This window comes from Salvelinus sp. IW2-2015, linkage group LG33 (assembly GCF_002910315.2).
Source record: "Salvelinus sp. IW2-2015 linkage group LG33, ASM291031v2, whole genome shotgun sequence".
NCBI classification, from domain to species: Eukaryota; Metazoa; Chordata; class Actinopteri; order Salmoniformes; family Salmonidae; genus Salvelinus; species Salvelinus sp. IW2-2015.
In genome coordinates, this window is record NC_036872.1 from 19,160,635 (window position 1) to 19,186,175 (window position 25,541).

The 25,541-nt window shown below is 43.3% G+C and overlaps 1 protein-coding gene and 1 long non-coding RNA gene across 2 annotated transcripts in view; one reads left to right on the forward strand and one right to left on the reverse strand.

The window, feature by feature from the left end:
• The window catches only part of LOC139023596 (uncharacterized), a 581,371-nt gene that overhangs the window by 145,340 nt on the left and 410,490 nt on the right, over positions 1-25,541 (forward strand). The gene's annotated exons all lie outside the window — the stretch shown is intronic.
• Positions 1-25,541, reverse strand: part of LOC111958148 (tetratricopeptide repeat protein 28-like) — a 247,033-nt gene that overhangs the window by 117,266 nt on the left and 104,226 nt on the right. The window contains 1 exon segment of the mRNA XM_023979335.3: positions 9,974-10,121. Within this exon segment, the coding sequence (XP_023835103.2) occupies positions 9,974-10,121 (148 nt within the window).

Here is a 25,541-nt window from a genome sequence, read left to right on the forward strand (position 1 = left end):
GGGGGTTAGGGATGGTCATGATGGGGGCTACTGGACTCATTCAGATAGCTTTTTTGTATTCCTTTCAGTTTCATTGAATACACAAGGTTCTCCATACTGCAGCTCACGAACAATGACTGTATGCTGCTTAGGTAAATTACTGTACACTAGTCATGTTGATTGGTTCACCAGAATATCTTGTAAGATGGAAAATCTTAATAGTTCCATATAAACTCATCCCAGTCCTCAGTGCATCTAGTTAAGTCTGACACAATTACTGTATAATCGTGTAACCAACGATTACGGATGAAGAGCATCATGAAAATAATATAACCGTCATAACTGTTTTGATATACAGCACCAGTCAAAAGTTTTGACACAACAACTCATTCAAGGGTTTTTCTTTATTTTTACGATTTTCTACATTGTAGAATAATAGTGACGACATCAAAACTATGAAATAACACAGATGGATACATGTAGTAACCAAAAAAGTGTTAAACAATTCAAAATATATTTAATATTTGAGATTCTTCAAAGTAGCCTCCCTTTGCCTTGAGGACAGCTTTGTACACTCTTGGCATTCTGTCAACCAGCTTCACTTGGAATGCTTTTCCAACAGTCTTGAAGGAGTTCCCACATATGCTTAGCAATTGTTGGCTGCTTTTCCTTCACTCTTTAGTCCAACTCATCCCAAACCATCTCAATTGGGTTGAGGTCGGGTATTTAACCAAGAAGGAGAGTGATGGAGTGCTGCATCAGATGCCCTGGCCTCCAAAATCACCTGACCTCAACCCAATTCAACCTGATTAATGCTTATAAGCAAAAACTGAAGCAGGAAGTACAAGTGACTCGCTCAATACAGAAGTGGTCAGATGAAGCGCATGCTACGCTTCAGGACTGTTTTGCTAGCACAGACTAGAATATGTTCCGGGATTCATCCAATGGCATTGAGGAGTATACCACCTCAGTCAACACCGGCTTCATCAATAAGTGCATCGATGATGTCATCCCCACAGGGACCATACATACATTTCCCAACCAGAAGCCATGAATTACAGGCAACATCCGCACCGAGCTAAAGGCTAGAGCTACAGCATTAAAGGAGCGGGACACTATTCCGGATGCTTGTAAGAAATCCCACTATGCCCTCAGACGAACCATCAAACAGGCAAAGCGTCAATACAGGACTAAGATTGAATGCTACTACACCGGCTCTGACACTCTTCAGATGTGGCTGGGCTTGAAAACTATTACGGACTACAAAAGGAAACTGCCCAGTGACGTGAGCCTACTACACGAGCTACATGCCTTTTATGCTCGCTTTGAGGCGAGAAACACTGAAGCATGCATGAGAGCACCAGCTGTTCCGGACGACTGTGTGCTCACGCTCTCCATAGCCGATGTGAGCAAGACCTTTAAACAGGTCAACATTCACAAAGCCGCGGGACCAGACGGATTTCCAGGACGTGTACTCAAAGCATGCGCAGACCAGTTGCCAAGTGTCTTCACTGACTTTCAACCTCTCCCTGGCTGAGTCTGTAATACCTACATGATTCAAACAGACCACCATTGTTCCTGTGCCCAAGATAGCGAAGGTAACCTGCCAAAATGATTACCGCCTGTAGCACTCTCGTTGGTAACCATGAAGTGCTTTGAAAGGCTGGTCATGGCTCACATCAACACCATTATCCCAGAAACCCTAGACCCACTCCAATTCGCATTCCTCCCCAACAGATCCACAGATGACGCAATCTCAATCGCACTCCACACTGGACAAAAGGAACACCTATGTGAGAATGCTGTTCATTGACTACAGCTCAGCGTTCAACACCATAGTGCCCACAAAGCTCANCCACACTGGACAAAAGGAACACCTATGTGAGAATGCTGTTCATTGACTACAGCTCAGCGTTCAACACCATAGTGCCCACAAAGCTCATCACTAAGTTAAGGACCCTGGGACTAAACACCTTCCTCTGCAACTGGATCCTTGACTTCCTGACGGGCCACCCCCAGGTGGTAAAGGTAGGTAACAACACATCTGCCACGCTGATCCTCAACACTGGGACCCCTCAGGGGTGTGTGCTTAGTTCCCTCCTGTACTCCCTGTTCACCAACCACTGCGTGGCCAAACATGACTCCAACACCATCATTAAGTTTTCTCATGACACAACAGTGGTAGGCTTGATCATCGACAATGATGAGACAGCCTATAGGGAGGAGGTCAGAGACCTGGCAGTGTGGTGCCAGGACAATAACCTCTCTCTCAACGTGAGCAAGACAAAGGAGCTGATCGTGAACTATAGGAAAAGAAGGGCCGAAAAGGTCCCCATTAGCATAGACGGGATTGAAGTGGAGCGGGTCAAGAGTTTCAAGTTCCTTGGTGTCCACATCACCAACAAACTATCATGGTCCAAACACACCAAGGCTGTTGTGAAAAAGGCACGACAACACCTTTCCCCCTCAGGAGACTGAAAAGATTTGGCATGGGTCCCCAGATCCTCAAAAAGTTCTACAGCTGCACCATTGAGAGCATCCTGACCGGTTGTATTACCACCTGGTATGGCAACTGCTCAGCATCTGACCGGAAGACTCGTATGGCAACTGCTCAGCATCTGACTGGAAGGTGCTACAGAGGGTAGTGCGTATGGCTCAGTACATCACTGGGGCCAAGCTTCCTGACATCCAGGACCTATATACTAGGTGGTGTCAGAAGAAGGCCCAAAACATTGTCAAAGACTTCAGTCTCCAAAGTCATAGACTGTTCTCTCTGCTACTGCACGGCAAGCAGTACTGGAATGCCATGTCTAGGACCAAAAGGCTCCTTAACAGATTCTACCCCAAGCCATGGGGCTGCTGAACAACTAAACTAATCAAATGACCACCTGGACTATTTACAGTGAATCCCCCCTTTTTTGTTTTTACACAGCTGCTACTCGCTGTTTATTATCTATGCATAGTCACTTTACAAATGACCTTGATTAACCTGTACCCCTGCACATTGACTCGGTACCGGTACCCCCTGTATATAGCCTCATTATTGTTATGTGAATTTATTGTGTTACCTTGTCATTTTTACTTTATGTTATTAACTCTATCTTGAACTACATTGTTGGTTAAGGGCTTGTAAGTAAGCGTTTCACGGTAAGGTCTACACCTGTTGTATTCGGCGCATGTGACAAATTTGATTTGATTTGAATTGAGATGGTTTGGGATGAGTTGGACCGCAGAGTGAAGGAAAAGCAGCCAACAAGTGCTCAGCATACGTGAGAATGCCAAGAGCGTGCAAAGCTGATATCAATGCGAAGGGTGGCTACTTTGAAGATTCAAAAAAATAAATAATTGTTTAACACTTTTTTGGTTACAATATGATTCCGTATGTGTTATTCCTAGTTTTGATGTCTTCACTATTATTCTACAATGTAAGAAATGGTAAAATAAAGAAAAACCCTTGAATGAGTAGGTGTGTCCAAACTTGTGACTGGTACTGCATATATACAGTTGAAGTCAGAAGTTTACATACACCTTAGCCAAATACATTTAAACTCAGGTTTCACAATTCCTGACATTTAATCATAGTAAACATTCCCCGTCTTAGGTCAGTTAGGATCAGCACTTTATTTTAAGAATGTGAAATGTCAGAATAATAGTAGAGAGAATGATTTATTTCAGCTTTTATTTCTTTCATCACATTCCAAGTTGGTCAGAAGTTTACATACACTCAATTAGTATTTGGTAGCATTGACTTTAAATTGTTTAACTTGGGTCAAATGTTTTGGGTGGCCTTCCACAAGCTTCCCACAATAAGTTGGGTGAATTTTGKCCCAWTCCTCCTGACAGAKCTGGTGTAACTGARTCAGGTTTGTWGGCCTCYTTSCTCGCAYACACTTTTTCWGTTCTGCMCACAAATGTTCTATAGGATTGAGGTCAGGGCTTTGTGATGGCCACTCCAATACCTTGACCTTGTTGTCCTTAAGCCATTTTGCCACAACTTTGGCAGTATGCTTGGGGTCATTGTCCATTTGGAAGACCCATTTGCGACCAAGCTTTAACTTCCTGACTGATGTCTTGAGATGTTGCTTCAATATATCCACATCATTTTCCTCCCTCATGATGCCATCTATTTTGTGAAGTGCACCAGTCCCTCCTGCAGCAAAGCATCCCCACAACATGATGCTGCCACCCCCATGCTTCACGGTTGGGATGGTGTTCTTCGGCTTGCAAGCCTCCCCCTTTTTCCTCCAAACATAACGATGGTCATTATGGCCAAACAGTTCTATTTTTGTTTCATCAGACCAGARGACATTTCTCCAAAAAGTACAATCTTCGTCCCCATATGCAGTTGCAAACCATAGTCTGTCTTTTTTTATGGCGGTTTTGGAGCAGTGGCTTCTTCCTTGCTGAGCGGCCTTTCAGGTTATGTTGATATAGGACTCGTTTTACTGTGGATAAAGATATTTGTACCTGTTTCCTCCAGCATCTTCACAAGGTCCTTTGCTGTTGTTCTGGGATTGATTTGCACTTTTCGCACCAAAGTACGTTCATCTCTAGGAGACAGAGCGCGTCTCCGTCCTGAGCGGTATGACGGCTGCATGGTCGCATGGTGTTTATACTTGCATACTATTGTTTGTACAGATTAACGTGGTACCTTCAGGCGTTTGGAAATTGCTCCCAAGGATGAACCAGATTTGTGGAGGTCTACAATTTTTTTCTGAGGTCTTGGCTGATTCCTTTTGATTTTCCCATGATGTCAAGCAAAGAGGCAATGAGTTTGGAAGTAGGCCTTGAAATACATCCACATCCACTTGACTCAAATGAAGTCAATTAGCCTATCAAAAGCTTCTAAAGCCATGACATCATTTTCTGTAATTTTCCAAGCTGTTTAAAGGCACAGTCAACTTAGTGTATGTACACTTCTGACCCACTGGAATTGTGACACAGTGAATTATAAGTGAAATAATCTGTCTGTAAACAATTGTTGGAAAAATGACTTGTGTCATGCACAAAGTAGATGTCCTAACTTGCCAAAACTAAAGTTTATTAACAAGAAATTTGTGGAGTGGTTGAAAAACAAGTTTTAATGACTCCAACCTAAGTGTATGTAAACTTCCGACTTCGACTGTATTCGTTTTTTTCTTCTGTGTGTAGCGAACAGCTGACTGAAGACAGGACGGCTGGGCATTCGTGCAGTTGAGTCCGTTTCAGTGGTAACATGGACTCTTTACAACATGATGAAACTTTATTGCGCCTTGCTGAATCAAGCAAGTGTTGTAGCAGATGAGTCTTTAGTTGCCCAGGCAACGCCCCCTCCCTGCAGCAGAAGCACATGCAGTCAGGAGCGGAGGAGAGAAGAAAATGTGTGTCTAATATATTTTGGCTGACCAATAACCGTCATCCAAAATTCCATGACTGTCACATCTACTGTGTTTCAGGGAGAGCAATCAGTGTGTCTTTTGTTGGCTAAATGAGCTGAGCTTGTCTGAGTGATTGCTTTAGAACATGGATTTCACTGACAACAAGACAAGCAAATGAATACACCATTCACAGGTACCACTATTATGGGCAATTTAATACAGGGCAATTTCAAAGACCACTATATAGAAAGCAGCACAGTGAAATTATATTTCTATGTTCTCTTCATTTTTTCATTCGATGTTGCAGTTTGAGAGAGAAAAGAAAAGCCTGAGTGGGTTTTGAGGGCCGGTGAGTGTTAAGAGTGATGGTGAACATGCTGCTGTAACACACAGGGGAGAGAGGCAGAGGAATGCAGAGCGGAGAGGAGACACACAAGGTGACCTTTGGGAAGGCTGAAAATGCACACAATACTATAAATCAACGGTGGGCAACGCAAGGTTTGGGATCCACAGCCCCTCCAGATTACTGACATTACCCGCCAGCCAGCCTGCCAGCCAGCCCGCCAGACAGCCAGGCAGCAAATTGGGAGGCTGACAGGGAGGGGGACGGGACAGGGGTGACATCCTGTGTGTGTATGTGTGTGTGCGCGTGCCTGCCTGCGTGTGTGTACTGTATGTGTGAGTGTGTGTACTGTATATGTGAGTGCAAGTGTGTGAACATGAAGGGGAATATGAAATATACCTGTGCCCCTTCTGCAAATATTTTTAGCAGAGTTGCAGTTAATTAGGTCAACTCCTCCCCCACAGAGGTTTTTCTGTGATGTACCTACCTGTACAAGGCAGATCGTGCCTGCAGTCAGATGTACTGTATGCCTGCTACTGTATCAGTCATGCCCATGCACTTAAAGACCATGACACTCATTGATTCAGACAAACACTTACAAACAACAAAATACACATTAACATTATCTGAATAGTCTGGTGATAGTACCAAGCCACCCAGACTGAAACTAATATTCACCACACACACACAAAATGATACACGTCTATAGTCTTCACACAAGCATTCAAAAATATAATTGATGATGCTATTTCAAGTGCATCACTTGTGTTCCAGCGGTTGGTAGAATGTAACACTAGCAGAAACACTGTGCATATTATATCCATTCATAGCTGGTAATTGTATTCAAAGTGATACACAGAGTAGTGTCATAAATCAAACATTGCTATCTCTCTCTCTGTCTCTCTTTCTCTCTCTCCGTCTTTCTCTTTTTCCCTCTCTCTGTCACGGTCTTATTCTCTCTCTTTCCCAAGTCCAAGCTCCAGAGTTTCAGCGACAGGACCTTCTCCAGGGATGATCCAAGGCTCTGGAACTCCTTCCCTCCAGCCATCCGTGACTCTGAAATCATCACCATCTTTCAGTCCCTCCTAAAGCCCAACCTCTTCACCTTGGCCTACCTCTAAGCCCCTCCCCACAGACACTCTCCCACACACACACACACACACATACACACAACACCTGCTCGCTCACTCATACACTGACACATCACATTCTTTCCTCTTCTTTAAGCTCCTCCCCTTCCCTTTGTTTCATGTTTTTGTTACTTCCTGCTGTTAGACTGGCATTGTCTTGTTTTGATATCTCGGTTTAGTTTCATTGAAAAGTCCATTGAAAAGTCCCATGTACTATTATTACCAATCCTTTTACAAACATAGAGTAAATATCATCCACGAGTACATAAACAGGTACAGTACATTCATATATAGTTCCTTCTCCTGCTCTCAGGCTTGGTTTCATAAAGGGGAGGCCCTGGGAGGTTGGTGACCATTACAAACCCATGTAGCGTACATTCTGTTTCCCCCTGCCTTTAAATACAACCATGACTCATTTTACCTTCCCATTTCACAAGCCATTCTCTTCTTTGGGTCTGTGACTGTGAAGAGGCAGAGAGCTGACTGCTGAGAGGGCTAAAGTCCTCCTGTATCCTACGTCTGTTTTTCTGCATCTCCATACATACTAAAAAGAACATACTAAAAGTACTATATTTTCTCATCATCATGATCATTATGGTGACATTGTTTATTATGGGGACATTGTTTATTATGGGGACATTGTCTCTCCTCCAACCCTAAGAGCTCAGTCAGAGAACTTCAGAGCTGGTCCAAGATAATAATAATAATCATTTTGTGGGTTCTTATATTTGTCCTATTTCACACATGCACAAGTGTGTATTATACGCATGTGTGAATCTGAAATGTGTTTTTTTGCATATCCCAACTCTCCCTGAGACTCCCTCGGAGATTGGGGTCATGGCCAGGGTCAACCATTATCAACGGCGACCCTGGAGCAATTAGGGTTAAGTGCCTTGCTCAAACGCACATCAACAGATGTTTAATCTTGTCAGCTCGGGGATTCAAACTAGCAACCTTTCGGTTACTGGCCCAACACTCTAAACACTAGACTACCTGCGGCCCAAGTTTTCGGGACAAACAGAACAGAAGAGAACCAAGCCCATTTACTCTCAACACTGACTACTGATTGGGCTTAATTTCTCTCATTTCATTTCACTCAGCGATATTCACCGCAGGAAAAAAAGATGCATCAAAACCTTGATATCTGAGGAGTTCGAAGCTGACATAATGATCATAGGCGGCAGAGAAGAGAGTCGGGGATATAGAGGGTTCTGAGAGCAGTTTCCCCTCCTTTGAAAGCTCTTTGTTGTGGGAAACACAAAGGCATAGAGTACAGTAGAATTCTGGACTCATGGAAAATCTTTCAGATCTATACGAGGAAGAGAGAGGGAACTAACGTCTGTGTTGTGTCGTGTGGGGAAAAGTGTTTGGCAAAGCCACAGTGACAATGTGAGAATGTAATATTGTTATACTAAAGTAAAGTAAACACAAACAGTGGTGATAGTATGCTTCAGGGGAATTTTATACACACTTTTTGTCTCCTTGAAGACAAAGGACTTGAATATGTTTTCTTACTTTCATTATTTCTGTGCTTTGTTCACTGTTTGAATGAGCACACCTTTATCTGTCTCGCTATGCCCAATGACTAAACATGTAAAGAAAAACATTAAAGTGAATTTGAAGACTAAACAGATGTATGTGTTGTCCTGAAAACAACAAGTAGCTACTTGACTAATACAAGTTGGATGTATATCATCAGTATGTGAGAGATCAGAGAGAGTGGATCCACACGGTTCTGTTCTGTTCATCTTCTTCATTACACTTCAACTCTGTATTTAACTAGCTGGGGCAAAAGTTTAGTAAGACCCTAGCGACACCAAACTCCAAGCGAGGGGAAAATGAAATGAGTGGGTTTGGTAATCCCCAGGTAATCCTGGGAGGGGTGTGTTACACGGACGATAAGACGGGCTGGCAGCAACACGCCATCTTCGACTTCAGCGAGAGAAAGCAACGCTTTCCTACCTTTTCCTTATCACAGGGTTTTGGCTGCACAACAGTGATTATCCTCCCTGTTTGCTGGCGTAACGCTGATTATCTTCCCCCTATGCCAGGAGCCCCTCTGAGAGGATCATTGCTCTTAATCCCCCGACCTAGCCCCCCCTAACAAACCTTGGACTGGCTCCCCCCTCCGTCGCTAGCTGCTTCCCTCCCTGGCACCATGGGAAACGTGGTAAACAATTAAGAGATTAAAAAGCCTGGGCCAAGAGCTTCTCCTATTCTACTGAGAGAGAGGCCTAGTCAGGTCCACAGTGTTTAGTGTTGGGCCCACTCTCAAGTCCTTTTGCTGTTAGGCTTCCAGTGACAAGGTTTATGTAATCAATGTACCTCAGATGGGTTTTTCACTCAGTGCTTGTTTTTTCCATGTATTCAGATACAGCCTTTCGCTAACAGGGATTGACAGAGGTGCTCCATGCAGCCTAAAACACAATGACTCCTCTCTGAACAGAACAGAACACAGACATGTGGATCCTCTCTCTCTGATCTCTCTCACACATCATGGAGCAGGGAAGTCACAGAGTTTACTGAAAGGCCTGGATATTAAGCTACTTGGCGTTGGAAAATAGGCTTCATCAAGGGCAGACAACATTTTACATTTACATTTAAGTCATTTAGCAGACGCCCTTATCCAGAGCGACTTACAAATTGGAAAGTTCATACATATTCATCCTGGTCCCCCCGTGGGAAATGAACCCACAACCCTGGCGTTGCAAGCGCCATGCTCTACCAACTGAGCCACACGGGACGTGGCCTGTATTGTTGGATGTTTATTATGATAAATAAGTATCTTTCTGATCAGCCTGACCGATAATCAGTCACACATACACTGAGACAGACAGACAGACAGACAGACAGACACAGACAGACAGACAGACAGACAGACAGACAGACAGACAGACAGACAGACAGACAGACAGACAGACAGACAGACAGACAGACAGACAGACAGACAGACAGACAGACAGACAGACAGACAGACAGACAGACAGACAGACAGACAGACAGACAAGTGATTACAGATATACAGTGTAAAGACATACAGTAGTCACTCTGACAGACAGCTAGAGTCACACTGACACATTAATTGACTGACGAGGATGAAGATTAGCGACATTTAGACCGTTAGAAAGGCAGATAGGAAAACAGAGAGAGATAGTAAGTGTTACCTCGTAGTGGGGACTTCATGGCAGCCTCCACCATGCCAACCAGTAGCTGCAGGCTCTTGGGGTCTTGGGCCAGCCCCGAGGCGAAGGCGGCCAACGCGTCGGCATGGCGACCAAGGTACTGAAGGGCAACACCCTGTCGGAAGTATGCCTGTAGAGAGGAGAGGGAGAGGGAAGGAAAGAGAGAGAGAGAGAGATAGACCCAATCAAATCATGAGAAAACATGATTACTTGACACATTGGAAAGAATTTACAAAAACACTGAGCGAACTAGAATGCTATTTGGCCCTAATCAGAGAGTACACAGTGGCAGAATACCTGATCACTGTGACTGACCCAAAATGTAAGACATCTTTGACTATGTACAGACTCAGTGAGCATAGCCTTGCTATTGAGAAAGGCCGCCAAAGGCAGACCTGGCTCTCAAGAGAAGACAGGCTATGTGCTCACTGCCCACAAAAAGGTGGAAACTGAGCTGCACTTCCTAACCTCCTGACAAATGTATGACTATTAGAGACACATATTTCCCTCAGATTACACAGACCCACAAAGAATTTCAAAACAAACCCAATTTTGATAAACTCCCATAGCTATTGGGTGAAATACCACAGTATGCAATCACAGCAGCAAGATTTGTGACCTGTTGCCACAAGAAAAGGACAACCAGTGAAAAACAAAAAACATTGTAAATACAACCTATATTTATGTTGATTTATTTTCCCTTTTGTACTTTAACTATTTGCACATCATTACAACACTGTATATAGACATAATATGGCATTTGAAATGTCTTTATTCTTTTGGAACTTTTGTGAGTGTAATGTTTACTGTATATTTTGTATTGTTTATTTATCTGTTTACTTGCTTTGGCAATGTAAACATGTGTTTCCTATGTCAATAAAGCCCTTAAATTGAAATTGAATTGAAAGTGAGAAGTCACTACTGCAGTCTAGCTTCACAGCATGGGGCTGCAAACAAACACATTACCAGACACACTCATTTAACGCCACTTGCATTTTTTTTCACATGAGCAGTTTTCAGAGTACATGGCACCACTCTCCTTTGTATTCCCATAATAGAGCGATGACTGTGTTTCCTGTACTTGTTAATTGGATTATACATTTGACATAAACGCACATGATACAGTACACACTCATCGGTTGCATTTCTCAAGAGCATGCCATTGTTTTCTATTCACACAAATGGTTTTGGTTTGCAGTGGGTATCGTCTGCGCACAAGTGTAGAGTAAAGGGATTTCTATTAGATTCCGTTGAAAGAGCTTCGAGAGGGAGAGAGAGCTAGCCTACATAATGGACTTACTTTATAGCATCATAAAAGGATAGCCATAAATAATCCAGACTCTCCATGTTATTTTTCACAGTTTTGCTATAATGACATACAGTACGTGTACTACCACCCTGAATCTGCCATGGCCTATTTGTCGACATCTGGGCCTTTCAATAGTGTGGAGCCCTCGAGTAGAATTCCTCCTCTTCCACCAGTTTGTTCCCACTGCTCCCAGATAGCCAGTCAGTCACATGGTGGTTGAAGTGTGATTTAACAGCAGTGAAAGGCACAGATCATGTGGCCACAGCCATATCTGATACTGACACTCTACAATGTTTGGGAACATTTAAGAAATGGATTTTGTGTGTATGTGTGTGTGTGGGGGGGGCAAAACAAATGTCCATTACCCAAAACCAATAGTATAATAAAGAGAAACAATATTTCACCAATAGGTTTCCAGTGACAGCAGCCTCTCCCCTGTCTATGTGTAGCCTGTAGAGACAGAGCTGTTTCCTGGCCTGCCTGTCTGTCTGTCTCTGTCTGTCTGTCTCTATCTGTCTGTCTCTATCTGTCTGTCTCTATCTGTCTGTCTCCGACTATGTTTGTGTCCCAAGGCTGATCTGAGACAAATCCTAGTACAAAACTGAACAGAACCCAGCTCTGCTCAGCTCAGCTCCATGCCCTGAGTAGGCACTGCAGCCCAGCTCACAGCCTACTCCAGCCAAATCATTAAATCCACCCGCAGATCTGGGATGATATAAACAATGCAAAAGTTACACTAAAGTGTTCCCTTCTAAATAGCTGAGGAATGCTCAACTCCGTTCTCTTATTTCAAGGCAGAGTTGAGTTTTGATAATTGGTCGTGTGATTTGCTAGCAACAACATTGAGTCACCATCAGTAGATAAATATTTTAATTCTGAAAATTCTTAACAGTACCTATGTTTTGTCCTGTACAACTGCGGTCCTTCCGCGTGGTGCTGAACTTCATACTTTTAATAACACATTTGATCAAATACAACTACTGACTTTTCCCTAATTTGTGTTGCTGAACTGGAGACGTACTGGCCTTGACGTACTACGCAAGCTGAGGTCCAATTGGAACAAGTGTATTCGAGCTGAGTTGAGCAACACAAATTCGAAAAAAAGTTGGGGGTTGTAATCAATGGTTTTTATTAAAAGTATGAATTTCAGCACCATGCGGAAGGACCGTGGTTGTACAGGACAAACATAGAGATTTAGGATGAAATGCTATTGCCTGGAAATACAATTTAAAGTTTGGTATGGATCTTATGTCTTTCCCTCTATAAATTTGTTCATTTTCTCTGCGATTGTTTACATTTCTATATACATTTTGAAACCGCACAATGAATTTTATTCCAATAGCCAGAAGGGAGATTCATGGGAAGCACTGAACTATAGGAATTTTGCCGTGGCAATATATACATTTTGACAGTAGATATTCTGCCAGTTAAACCAACTGGGATATTATTCCATGTACTGAGGTCGGAACGAATTGATTTGAGTGTGCTGTTAAAGTTTCTGGCAATCGTTTTATCTTAGGAAGGAAATATATCTACTCCCAAATATTTAAACTCCATCCTCCATCGGGGTCTTGAGTGGCAGTAGGGCTGATTTGGTTAGATTAATTTCGTCATTTTAATTTATCAGATTAATTTATCTATGACCTTCAATGCGTTTGGGAGCGATTGAGATGCATTGTCTAGATATAGTAAAATATTGTCTGCGTATAATGAGATGAAGTGATCAGAAATTAGTGTTTTATCCTTCGATTGATGAATTGCCTGGGCCAGGGGTTCCATGGATAATAAGAATAGCAAAGCGGAAATTGGATCGCCTTGTCTGCAGCTTCTAGTGATTCTGAATGGAGCAGAGCAGATATTGCCTGTTATAACTATAGCTGAGGGATTGGCACATCATTGGTTCTTAAAGGACGTAAATGTGCATGTTAAGTTATACATTTAATAAAAACTGTTGCACCTACAAACTTAGTCAAGCTGACATATTTTAAGTCTAATGGAAACTACTGAGAAAACTCAATTGCTAATAACACTGTAAAAACTCTGGTATGTGGTTCTCGGTAACAGCTCATGACAAGAGGCGGGGATTATGTTGTGTACCTCCAATCAGGTTGATTTGTGAATTTTCTAAGAGGCTATGTGTAATATATGTATGTACAGTGCGTTCAGAAAGTATTCATACCCATTTACCTATTCCACATATTGTTGTGTTACAGCCTGAATTCAAAATTGATTAAATATTTTTTTTCTCACCCATCTACACACAATACCCCATAATGACAAAGTGTAAACATGTTTTTGGAAATGTTTGCAAATGTATTGAAAATTAAATACAGAAATGTCTAATTTACATACATATTCACACCCCTTTGCTATGACACTCCAAATTGAGCTCAGGAGCATCCGATTTCCTTTGATCATCCTCACTACAACTTGATTACAGTCTACTTGCGGCCAATTCAATTGTTTAGACATGATTTAGAAAGAAACACACCTGTCATTATAAAGGTCCCACAGTTGACAGTGCATGTCAGAGCAGAAACTATACCATGAAGTCCAAAGAACTGTCTGTAGATCTCCAAGATAGAATTGTGATGAGGCACACAGTACCAGTCACAAGTTTGGACACACCTACTCATTCAAGGGATTTTCATTATTTTTAAAACTATTTTCTACATTGTAGAACAATTGTGAAGACATCAAAACTATGAAATAACACATATGGAATCATGTAGTAACCAAAAAAAGCGTTAAACATATCAAAATCTTCTACTTTGAAGAATCTCAACAATTTTTTGGGGGATTTACCCCCTTTTTCATGGTATCCAATTGTTAGTAGTTACTGTCTTGTCTCATCGCTACAACTCCCGTACGGACTCGGGAGAGGCGAAGGTCGAGAGCCGTGCGTCCTCCGAAACACAACCCAACCCAGCCGCACCGCTTCTTAACACAGCGCGCATCCAACCCAGAAGCCAGCCGCACCAATGTGTCAGAGGAAACACCGTACACCTAGCAACCTGGTCAGCGTGCACTGCACCCGGCCCACCACGGGAGTCACTAGTGCGCGATGAGACAAGGATATGCCTGCCGGCCAAACCCTCCCTAACCCGGATGACGCTTGAACCCAGAGTCTCTGGTGGCACAGCTAGCACTGCGATGCAGTGCCTGCCTTAGACCACTGCGCCACCCTGGAGGCCCAAATATAAAATATATTTTGATTTGTTGAAAACTTTTTTGGTTACTACATGATTCCATATGTGTTATTTCATAGTTTTGATGTCTTCACTATTATTCTACAATGTAGAAAATAGTAAAAATAAAGAAAAACTTTTGACTGGTACTGTATATCGGGGCAAGGGTATAAAACAATTCCTAGAGTGTTAAAAGTTTCCAAGAGCACAGTGGTCTCCATCATTGGGAAATGGAAAAAATATGGAACTACCCAGACTCTGCCTAGAGCTGGTCCGACCAAACTGAGCAACTGTGCAAGAAGGACCTTGGTCAGGGAGGTGACCAAGAACCAAATGACTGCTCTGACTGTCACGGCCGTCGAAAGAACTAGACCAAAGCGGAGCGTGGTGAGCGTACATATTCCTTTTATTCGGTGATGACGCCGACAAAAACAATAAACAATACAAACACGACCGTGAAGTTTAACTTCTCTAGGGTAGGGGGCAGCATTCAGAATTTTGGATGAAATGCATGCCCAAATTAAACTGCCTGCTTCTCGGGCCCGGAAGATATGATATGCATATAACTGGTAGATTCGGATAGAAAACACTCTAAAGTTTCCAAAACTGTTAAAATAGTGTCTGTGAGTATAACAGAACTGATTTGGCAGGCGAAAACCTGAGAAAAATCCATTCAGGAAGTAGGTTTTTGGTTTTGTAGTTTTCTATTCAATACCATTACAGTATCCATTGACTTAGGACTCAAATTGCAGTTTCTATGCCTTCCACTAGATGTCAACAGTCTTTAGAAATTGTTTCAGGCTTGTATTCTGAAAAATGAGGAAGTAAGAGCAGTCTGAATGAGCGGACCCTAAAGTGTCACAGAGCTTTTTCATGCGTGAGACCGAGAGAGTGCCTTTCTTGTTTACCTTTCATATTGACGACGTTATTGTCCGGTTGAAATATTATCGATTATTTAGGCTAAAAACAACCTGAGGATTGAATATAAACATCGTTTGACATGTTTCTATGAACTTTACGGATACAATTTGGATTTTTTGTCTGTCTGTTTTGACTGCGTTTGAGCCTGTGGATTACTGAAGAAAACGTGCAAACAAATGGAGGTTTTTGGATATAAAGACACTTTATCGAACAAAAGGAACATTTATTGAGTAAATGAATGTCTGCTGAGTGCAACCATATGAAGATCATCAAAGGTAAGGGATTAATTTTATCTCTATTTCTGACTTGTGTAACTCTTCTACTTGGCTGGTTACTGTTTGTAATGATTTGTCTGCTGGGCTATGTTCTCAAATAATCGCAAGGTATGCTTTCGCCGTAAAGCATTTTTAAAATCTGACACCGTGGTTGGATTCACAAGAAGTTCTTCTTTAAACATATGTAAAATATGTTTTGTTTTCTGAATTTTTATAATGAGTATTTCTGTATTTAAATTTGGTGCCCAGCAGTTTCACTGGCTGTTGAAGAGGTGGGACGCTAACGTCTCACGTACCCAAGAGAGGTTAAGGCTATAGTGCCAACAAACAAAGATAACTTCCCACACTGAAAGGAGGAAAAAAGGGCTACCTAAGTATGGTTCCCAATCAGAGATAACGATAGACAGCTGTCCCTGATTGAGAACCATACCCGGCCAAAACATAGAAATACAAAATCATAGAAAACAAAAACATAGAATGCCCACCCCAAATCACACCCTGACCAAACCAAATAGAGACATAAAAATGTTCTCTAAGGTCAGGGCGTGACACTGACAGAACTACAGAGATGGGAAAACCTGCCAGAAGGAAGTTTCTACAGCACTTCACCAATCTGGGCTTTATGAGAGAGTGGCCAGACGGAAGCCACTCCTGAGACAAAGTCACATGACAGCACGCCTGGAGTTTGCAAAAAGGCACGTGAAAGACAGAGCATAAGGAAAAATATTCTGTGGGCTGATGAGACCAAAATGTTGTTCTTTGGCCTGAATGCAAAGCTCTGTGTCTGGAGAACACCAGGCACAGCTCATAGCCCATCTAACACCATCCCTAACGTGAAGCACGGTGTGATGGTTGCTGATAATGGGCCTCTGTACGCCTATGTAGATATTCCATTCAAAAATCTGCCGTTTCCAGCTACAATAGTCATTTACAACATTAACAATATCTACATTGTATTTTTGATCAATTTGATGTTATTTTAATGGACAATTTTTAAAAATTTCTTTCAAAAACAAGAACATTTCTAAGTGACCCCAAACTTTGGAACGGCAGTGTAAATGAGAGCATTTCATTTTCAATAAATTGCAAACATTTCTAAAAACATGTTTTCACTTTCTTCACTTTATGGGGTATTGTGTGTAGATCATTTTTTTAAATGAATTTTGAAATCAGGCTGTCAAGGGGTATCAAATCAAATGTTATTTGTCACATACACATGATTAGCAGATGTTAATGCGAGTGTAGCGAAATGCTTGTGCTTCTAGTTCTGAAGGTAAGATGCAGTAATATCTAACAAATTCGCAACAACTACCTTTTACAACTAACTTAAAGGGATAGAATAAGAATATGTCAATGTAAATATATGGATGAGCGATGGCCCTGCGGCATAGGCAAGATGCAATAGATGGTATGAAATACAGTATACACATATGAGATGAGTAATGTAGTACATGTAAACATTATTAAAGTGGCATTATTTAAAGTGACTAGTGATACCTTTATTAAATCCATTTATTAAAGTGGCCAGGGATTTCGGTCTGTATGTTGGCAGCAGCCTCTATATGTTAGTGATGGCTTTTTAACAGTCTGATGGCCTTGAGATAGAAGCTGTTTTTCAGTCTCTCGGTCCCAGCTTTGATGCACCTGTACTGACCTCACCTTCTGGATGATAGCGGGGTGAACAGGCAGTGGCTCGGGTGGTTGTTGTCCTTGATGATCTTTAGGTCTTCCTATGACATTGGCTGCTGTAGGTGTCCTGAGGGCAGGTAGTTTGCCTCCAGTGATGCGTTTTGCAGACCGCATTACCCTCTGGAGAGCCTTGCGGATGAGGGCGATGCAGTTGCCGAACCAGGCGGTGATACAGCCCGACAGGATGCTCTCGATTGTGCATCTGTAAGAGTTTGTGAGTGTTTTAGGTGACAAGCCAAATTTCTTCAGCCTCCTGAGTTTGAAGAGGCGCTATTGCGCCGTCTTCGCCATGCTGTCTGTGAGGGTGGACCATTTCAGTTTGTCCGTGATGTGTACACCGTTCCACCTTCTCCACTGCTGTCCCGTTGATGTGGATAGGGGGGTGCTCCCTCTGCTGTTTCCTGAAGTCCACAATCATCTCCTTTGTTTTGTTGACGTTAAGTGAGAGGTTGTTTTCCTGACACCACACTCCAAGTGCCCTCACCTCCTCCCTGTAGGTTGTCTCGGCGTTGTTGGTAATCAAGCCCACTATTGTTGTGTCTGCAAACTTGATGATTGAGTTGGAGGCGTGCATGGGCACGCAGTCATGGGTGAACAGGGAGTACAGGAGGGGGCTGAGCACGCACACTTGTGGGGCCCCTGTGTTGAGGATCAGCAAAGTGGAGATATTGTTTCCTACCGTTCACCACCTGGGGGCGGCCCGTCAAAAAGTCCAGGACCCAATTGCACAGGGCGGGGTTGAGACCCAGGGCCGTAAACTTAATGATGAGCTTGGAGGGGACTATGGTGTTGAATGCTGAGCTGTAGTCAATGAACAGCATTCTTATATAGGTATTCCTCTTGTCCAGATGGGTTAGGGCAGTGGGCAGTGTGATGGCGATTGCATCGTCTGTGGACCTGTTGGGGCGGTATGCAAACTGAAGTAGGTCTAGTGTGGCAGGTGAGGTGGAGGTGATATGATCCTTGACTATTCACTAAAAGCACTTCATGATGACAGAAGTGAGTGAAGTTAGTTCAGTTATCTTTACCTTCTTCGGTACAGGAACAATGGTGGCCATCTTGAAGCATGTGGGGACAGCAGACTAGGATAGGGAGCGATTGAATATGTTCGTAAACACACCAGCCAGCTGGTCTGCGCATGCTCTGAGAACGCGGCTAGGGATGCCGTCTGGGCCAGCAGCCTTGCGAGGGTTAATGCGTTTAAATGTTTTACTCACGTCGGCCACGGAGAGGGGGTGCCCGCAGTCCTTGGTAGCGGGCCGCGTCGGTGGCACTGTATTATCCTCAAAGCGGGCAAAGAAGGTGTTTAGTTTGTCTGGAAGCAAGACGTCAGTGTCCGTGACGTGGCTGGTTTTCTTTTTGTAGTCCTTAATTGCCTGTAGACCCTGCCATATACGTTTCGTTTCTGGGCCGTTGAATTGCGACTCCATTTTGTCCCTATACCGACATTTCCCTTGTTTGATTGCCTTGCGGAGGGAATAACTACACTGTTTATATTCGGCCATATTCCCCGACTTCTTTCCATGGTTGAATGCGGTGGGTCACGCTTTCAGTTTTGCGCGAATGCCGCCGTCTATACACGGTTTCTGGTAGGGGTAGGTTTTAGTAGTCACAGTGGGTACAACATCTCCAATGCACTTCCTAATAAACTCACTCACTGAGTCGGCGTATAAATCAATGTTATTGTCTGAGGCTTCCCGGAACATTTTCCAGTCCACGTGATCAAAACAATCTTGAAGCGTGGATTCCGATTGGTCAGACCAGCATTGAATGATTCTAGTCATGGCTACATCCTGTTTGAGTTTCTGCCTATAGGACGGTACTAGCAAGATGGAGTTGTGGTCGGATTTCCCGAAGTGAGGGCGGGGGAGGGCCTTGTATGCATCGCAGAATTTAGAGTAGCAGTGGTCTAGTGTTTTGCTCGAGTGGGTACTACAGTCAATGTGTTGGTAGAATTTAGGTAGCCTTGTTATCAAATTAGCTTTGTTAAAATCCCCAGCTACAATAAATGCAGCCTCAAGATATACAGTGGGGCAAAAAAGTATTTAGTCAGCCACCAATTGTGCAAGTTCTTCCACTTAAAAAGATGAGAGAGGCCTGTAATTTTCATCATAGGTACACTTCAACTATGACAGACAAAATTAGAAAAAAAAGTCCAGGAAATCACATTGTAGGATTTTTTATGAATTTATTTGCTAATTATGGTGGAAAATAAGTATTTGGTCAATAACAAAAGTTTATCTCAATACTTTGTTATTTACCCTTTGTTGGCWATGACAGAGGTCAAACGTTTTCTGTAAGTCTTCACAAGGTTTTCACACACTGTTGCTGGTATTTTGGCCCATTCCTCCATGCATATCTCCTCTAGAGCAGTGATGTTTTGGGGCTGTTGCTGGGCAACACGGACTTTCAACTCCCTCCAAAGAWTTTCTATGGGGTTGAGATCTGGAGACTKGCTAGGCCACTCCAGGACCTTGARATGCTTCTTACGAAGCCACTCCTTYGTTGCCCGGGCGGTGTGTTTGGGATCATTGTCATGCTGAAAGACCCAGCCACGTTTCATCTTCAATGCCCTTGCTGATGGAAGGAGGTTTTCACTCAAAATCTCACGATACATGGCCCCATTCATTCTTTCCTTTACACGGATCAGTCATCCTGGTCCCTTTGCAGAAAAACAGCCCCAAAGCATGATGTTTACACCCCCATGCTTCACAGTAGGTATGGTGTTCTTTGGATGCATCTCAGCATTCTTTGTCCTCTAAACACGACGAGTTGGGTTTTTACCAAAAAGTTCTATTTTGGTTTCATCTGACCATATGACATTCTCCCAATCTTCTTCTGGATCATCCAAATGCTCTCTAGCAAACTTCAGACGGGCCTGGACATGTACTGGCTTAAGCAGGGGGACACGCCTGGCACTGCAGGATTTGAGTCCCTGGCGGCGTAGTGTGTTACTGATGGTAGGCTTTGTTACTTTGGTCCCAGCTCTCTGCAGGTCATTCACTAGGTCCCCCCGTGTGGTTCTGGGATTTTTGTGATAATTTTGACCCCACGGGGTGAGATCTTGCGTGGAGCCCCAGATCGAGGGAGATTATCAGTGGTCTTGTATGTCTTCCATTTCATAATAATTGCTCCCACAGTTGATTTCCTCAAACCAAGCTGCTTACCTATTGCAGATTCAGTCTTCCCAGCCTGGTGCAGGTCTACAATTTTGTTTCTGGTGTCCTTTGASAGCTCTTTGGTCTTGGCCATAGTGGAGTTTGGAGTGTGACTGTTTGAGGTTGTGGACAGGTGTCTTTTATACTGATAACAAGTTCAAACAGGTGCCATTAATACAGGTAACGAGTGGAGGACAGAGGAGCCTCTTAAAGAAGAAGTTACAAGTCTGTGAGAGCCAGAAATCTTGCTTGTTTGTAGGTGACCAAATACTTATTTTCCACCATAATTTGCAAATAAATTCATTAAAAATCCTACAATGTGATTTTCTGGATTTTTTTTCCTCATTTTGTCTGTCATAGTTGAAGTGTACCTATGATGAAAATTACAGGCCTCTCTCATCTTTTTAAGTGGGAGAACTTGCACAATTGGTGGCTGACTAAATACTTTTTTGCCCCACTGTATGGTTTCCAGTTTACATAGAGTCCAGTGAAGTTCTTTCAGGGCCGTCGAGGTATCTGCTTGGGGGGATATACACGGCTGTGACTATAATCGAAGAGAATTCTCTTGGGAGATGCGGTCGGCATTTCATTGTAAGAAATTCTAGATCAGGTGAACAAAAGGACCATGAGTCGATAATCATGAGGCATACACCCCCDCCCTTCTTCTTACCAGAGAGATGTTTGTTTCTGTCGGCGCAATGCATGAAGAAACCCGGTGGCTGTACCGACTCTGACAACATATCCCGAGTGAGCCATGTTTCTGTGAAACAGAGAATGTTACAATCTCTGATGTCTCTCTGGAAGGCAACTTGTGCCCTAATTTCGTCCACCTTGTTGTCTAGAGACTGGACATTTGCGACTAATATACTCGGAAGCGGTGGGTGTTGTGCTCGCCTTCTAAGTCTGACCAGGAGGCCCCTCCGTCTGCCTCTCCTGCGGCAACAACGTTGTTTTGGGTCGGCCTCTGGGATTAGATCCAATGTCCAGGGTGGAGGTCCGAACAAAGGATCCACTTCGGGAAAGTCGTATTTCTGGTCGTAATGTTGGTAAGTCGACGTCGCTCTTATATCCAATAGTTCTTCCTGGCTGTATGTAATAACACTTAAGATTTTCTGGGCTAACAACGTAAGAAATAATACTTTAAAAAACTAATTACTGCATAGTTTCCTAAGGACTTGAAGCGAGGCAACCATCTCTGACGGCGCCATCTTGTTTTATGAATACTTTCTGAAGGCACTGGATATGTAATTCTAAGAGGCTAACCTGCAGCCAGTCTGGGCTACTCCCTTCCCACTGAGGATACTCTGACTGCAGTAGCTAGCAGCTTCCAAAAGTGACACGGAGGATAATTTGTGATTAGCATCTAAGAGGTCTTTTCATTAGTGTGCTCAAGCCTCTCTCCAGCCTCTCTCCAGCCTCTCCGCAAGCACTAGTAGGGAAGGGGAAAAGGGGAGGGGATTAGGGAAAATGAGACATGACATTGAATTTATGGAGACCCGTAATTAATTTCACTTCCGTCCAAGCCGCTGTTGATTACCAATCTCTCTCTGCCCTCGTCCCCCTCTCTCTGCTTCCCCCGAGCCTGCATCACAACTCCATTGAAACATATGAGGACAGAGATTAGATTCAAAGCATTAACCTTTGTTCTAACACTGTTATTATAGGATGGGAACGAGGGCCAGTGTGCCCGCCGCTCGATATTAATTGCATCTGGTGGCGGCTGAGTTTGGGCTGCTTGCCGTAGGAGCAGAGAGACAGGCTCGGAGACCTTCTGCCCCAGGGAACAACAGACATTTTAAAGCACTTTTCTCTTTGATTAGATTTACCATATAACTGCTCTTTCATTCCCCTCTGAGAGCCAAGCAATGACAGAGAGAGAGAACCAACAAGAGACAAAAAAATCTAATAATTGACATCCCCTTTATTTATTTTATTTGTCCCCCCTCCTGCCCTACATGTAAGTATTTAAAAACCTATACCCTTCAGAGGGCATTCAAATATTGCAAAAACAAGCATGTGCATAAATGCAAAAATCAAATAGCGACGGTGAAAGATGAGAGAATCGGTGCACCACACCGCCTTAAAATAATTATCTCTCTGCCATTAATCTCAGCAGTCAAAACACACCATGTAGGCCACACATGCACACACAGACGCTTGAACACACACGCACTTGAACACACACACATATGAGCATTCGCTGCTCAACAGGTCGGTTATCCCACTAGCAGGGAGAAGTTGGAGAATAAGGAGAGAGAGAGAGCATTTACCATTACGACACATTTCTATTCACACTTAACTGGATATTTTCTGAAAACACATCAGCAACCACTTAGAGCTGCAGCTCAAGCGATTAGCACACCCTTCAGTTCTCAGAGAGGAGAAGCGAGGAGAGAGCATCTGTGAGGCTCCACAGATTTGCCTTCAAACGTATTACACAGTCACAAAGGAAAGGCAAAAGAGCATGCTTAATCACCTTACTGCCTCGCCTAGCCTTGCTTTCTTCCTATATATAGAGGCCAAATTGAGAATAAACACCACTGTTACCAAAGACACTTTAACTACAATACAGCGTCTAACCTGACTAACGCAATGCATCTTGTAAGAAATGACAACCAATGTTTCTCAACCTCTGTTTAGTGTGAAAATAAAACAACCTAAATTATTGAACCTTCCTTCCTGCCTCTTTGGCTCCTCTGTTTTCAGCTACAATGTGCTCATGATACAGAACATGTGTGGATTGACAAGAAAGGTTTGTTGTTCTTACCCCAGGGTGGATTTTGTGTGTGTCTCTGCATGTGTGTGTGAGAATGGGAGAAAGAAAGAGAGAGCGAGACTAGAGAGACAGAAGGAGAACAGAGCGGAGCTATGATAAAAGCTTTTCTTGTGTTCGAACATTTTAATATTTAATGACTGCTTGTTTGAAGTACTTTTAAATATTCATATTTTTATGCTTAAGAGGAAGAGGGAAAATGATGCAAAGAAAATATATACACATACATACTGGTAGATTGTGCTACACACACACACACACACACACACACACACACACACACACACACACCACACACACACAACACACACACACACACACACACACACACACACACACACACACACACACACACACACACTCACACACGTAGCAAAGAGTAGGGCTCCTAGTCATTGGGGTTTGACAGGAAGTTTACAGGATTACAGGATGTGTGTGTGTGTGTGAGCATGTGTGTGAGGGACCAACTGTTAGAGTGCTCTTTATTAGCAGATTTAGGTCCTAATACCCTGGGCATCTGTCCCCCTCCCCAGTCAGCCTGGCCCTTTGACAAACCCCCCCAGGGCTGTACTGAGACCCTATTTATTACTAGTGTGGCTGAGTGTGTGTGTGTGTGTGGGGGGGGGGGGTGTGTATGTGTGTTTATGCGCAAGCTAATCTTATTCAACACTCACAGTAGTCTCTCTCAAAATGTAAGCTCTACCAACAGTACTACTTCAGCAGATACACTACATGACACCTGCTCATCAAACATCTTATTCCAAAATCATGGTCATTAATATGGAGTCGGTCCCTACTTTGCTGCTATAACATCCTCCACTCTTCTGGGAAGGCTTTTCACTAGATGTTAGAACAGTGCTGCAGGGACTTTCTTCCATTCAGCCACAAGAGCATTAGTGACGTTGGGCACTGATGTTGGGCGATTAGGCCTGGCTCGCATTCTGCGTTCCAATTCATCACAAAGGTGTTCGATGGGGTCAAAATCAGGGCTCTGTGCAGGCCAGTCAAGTTCTTCCACACCGATCTCGACAAACCATTTCTGTATGGACCTCGCTTTGTGCATTGGGGCATTGTCATGCTGAAACAGGAAAGGGCCTTCCCCAAACTGTTGCAACAAACTTGGAAGCACATAATTGTCTAGAATGTCATTGTATGCTGTAGCGTTAAGATTTATCTTCACTGGAACTAAGGGGCCTAACCCAAACCATGAAAAAAAGCCCCAAACCATTATTCCTCCTCCACCAAACTTTGCAGTTGGCACTAGTGTTTATTAGTTGGCACTACCGTTGACAGGTAGCGTTCTCCTTGCATCCGCCAAACCCAGATTTGTCCGTCGGACTGCCATATGGTGAAGCGTGATTCATCACTCCAGAGAACACGTTTCCACTGCTCCAGAGTTCAATGGTGGCGAGCTTTACACCACTCCAGCCGACGCTTGGCATTGCGCATGGTGATCTTAAGTTAGTGTGCAGCGACTTCCAGAGGAAGTTTGGAACTCAGTAGTGAGTGTTGCAGCCAAGGACAGACGATTTCAACACCCTACACACTTCAGCACTCGGCGGTCCCGTTCTGTGAGCTTGTGTGGTCTACCACTTCGCGGCTGAGCAGTTGTTGCTCCTAGATGTTTCCACTTCACAATAACAGCACTTACAGTTGACCGGGGCAGCTCTAGCAGGGCAGAAATCTGATGAACTGACTTGTTGGAAAGGTGGCATCCTTTGACGATGCCACATTGAAAGTCACTGAGCTCCTCAGTAAGGCCGTTCTACTGCCAATGTTTGTCTATGGAGATTGCATGGCTGTCTGCTTGATTTTATGGACCTGTCAGCAACGGGTGTGGCTGAAATAGCCGCATCCAGGAATTTGAAGGGGTGTCCACATACTTTTGTATATATAGTGTAGATGTACACACAGAGTTTCCATTAGCCTGTAATAGCCGGCTTCTGGCCGATAAAAAAAACGGAAAAGCCGATTAATAAAATTGGTATAGGCCAATTGTCAGAAGAAAAAAAAAACATTGTGAAATAATGCATTTTAGCCTATTCATTGATTGAAATACCAGTCAATGTAGCGTGAGAGCTGCTGATACAGCTGAAACAGCTATTTGGTTGCTGCTGGAGTGAAACGTGCTTTAATAAGCCTAATCATTGCGCAACATTTCTAAAGACAATCGCATGGGGAAAAAACAATGGCTAAGATAAAAAAAAAAGCTAAAATGTTCATTTCTCAACTGCTAA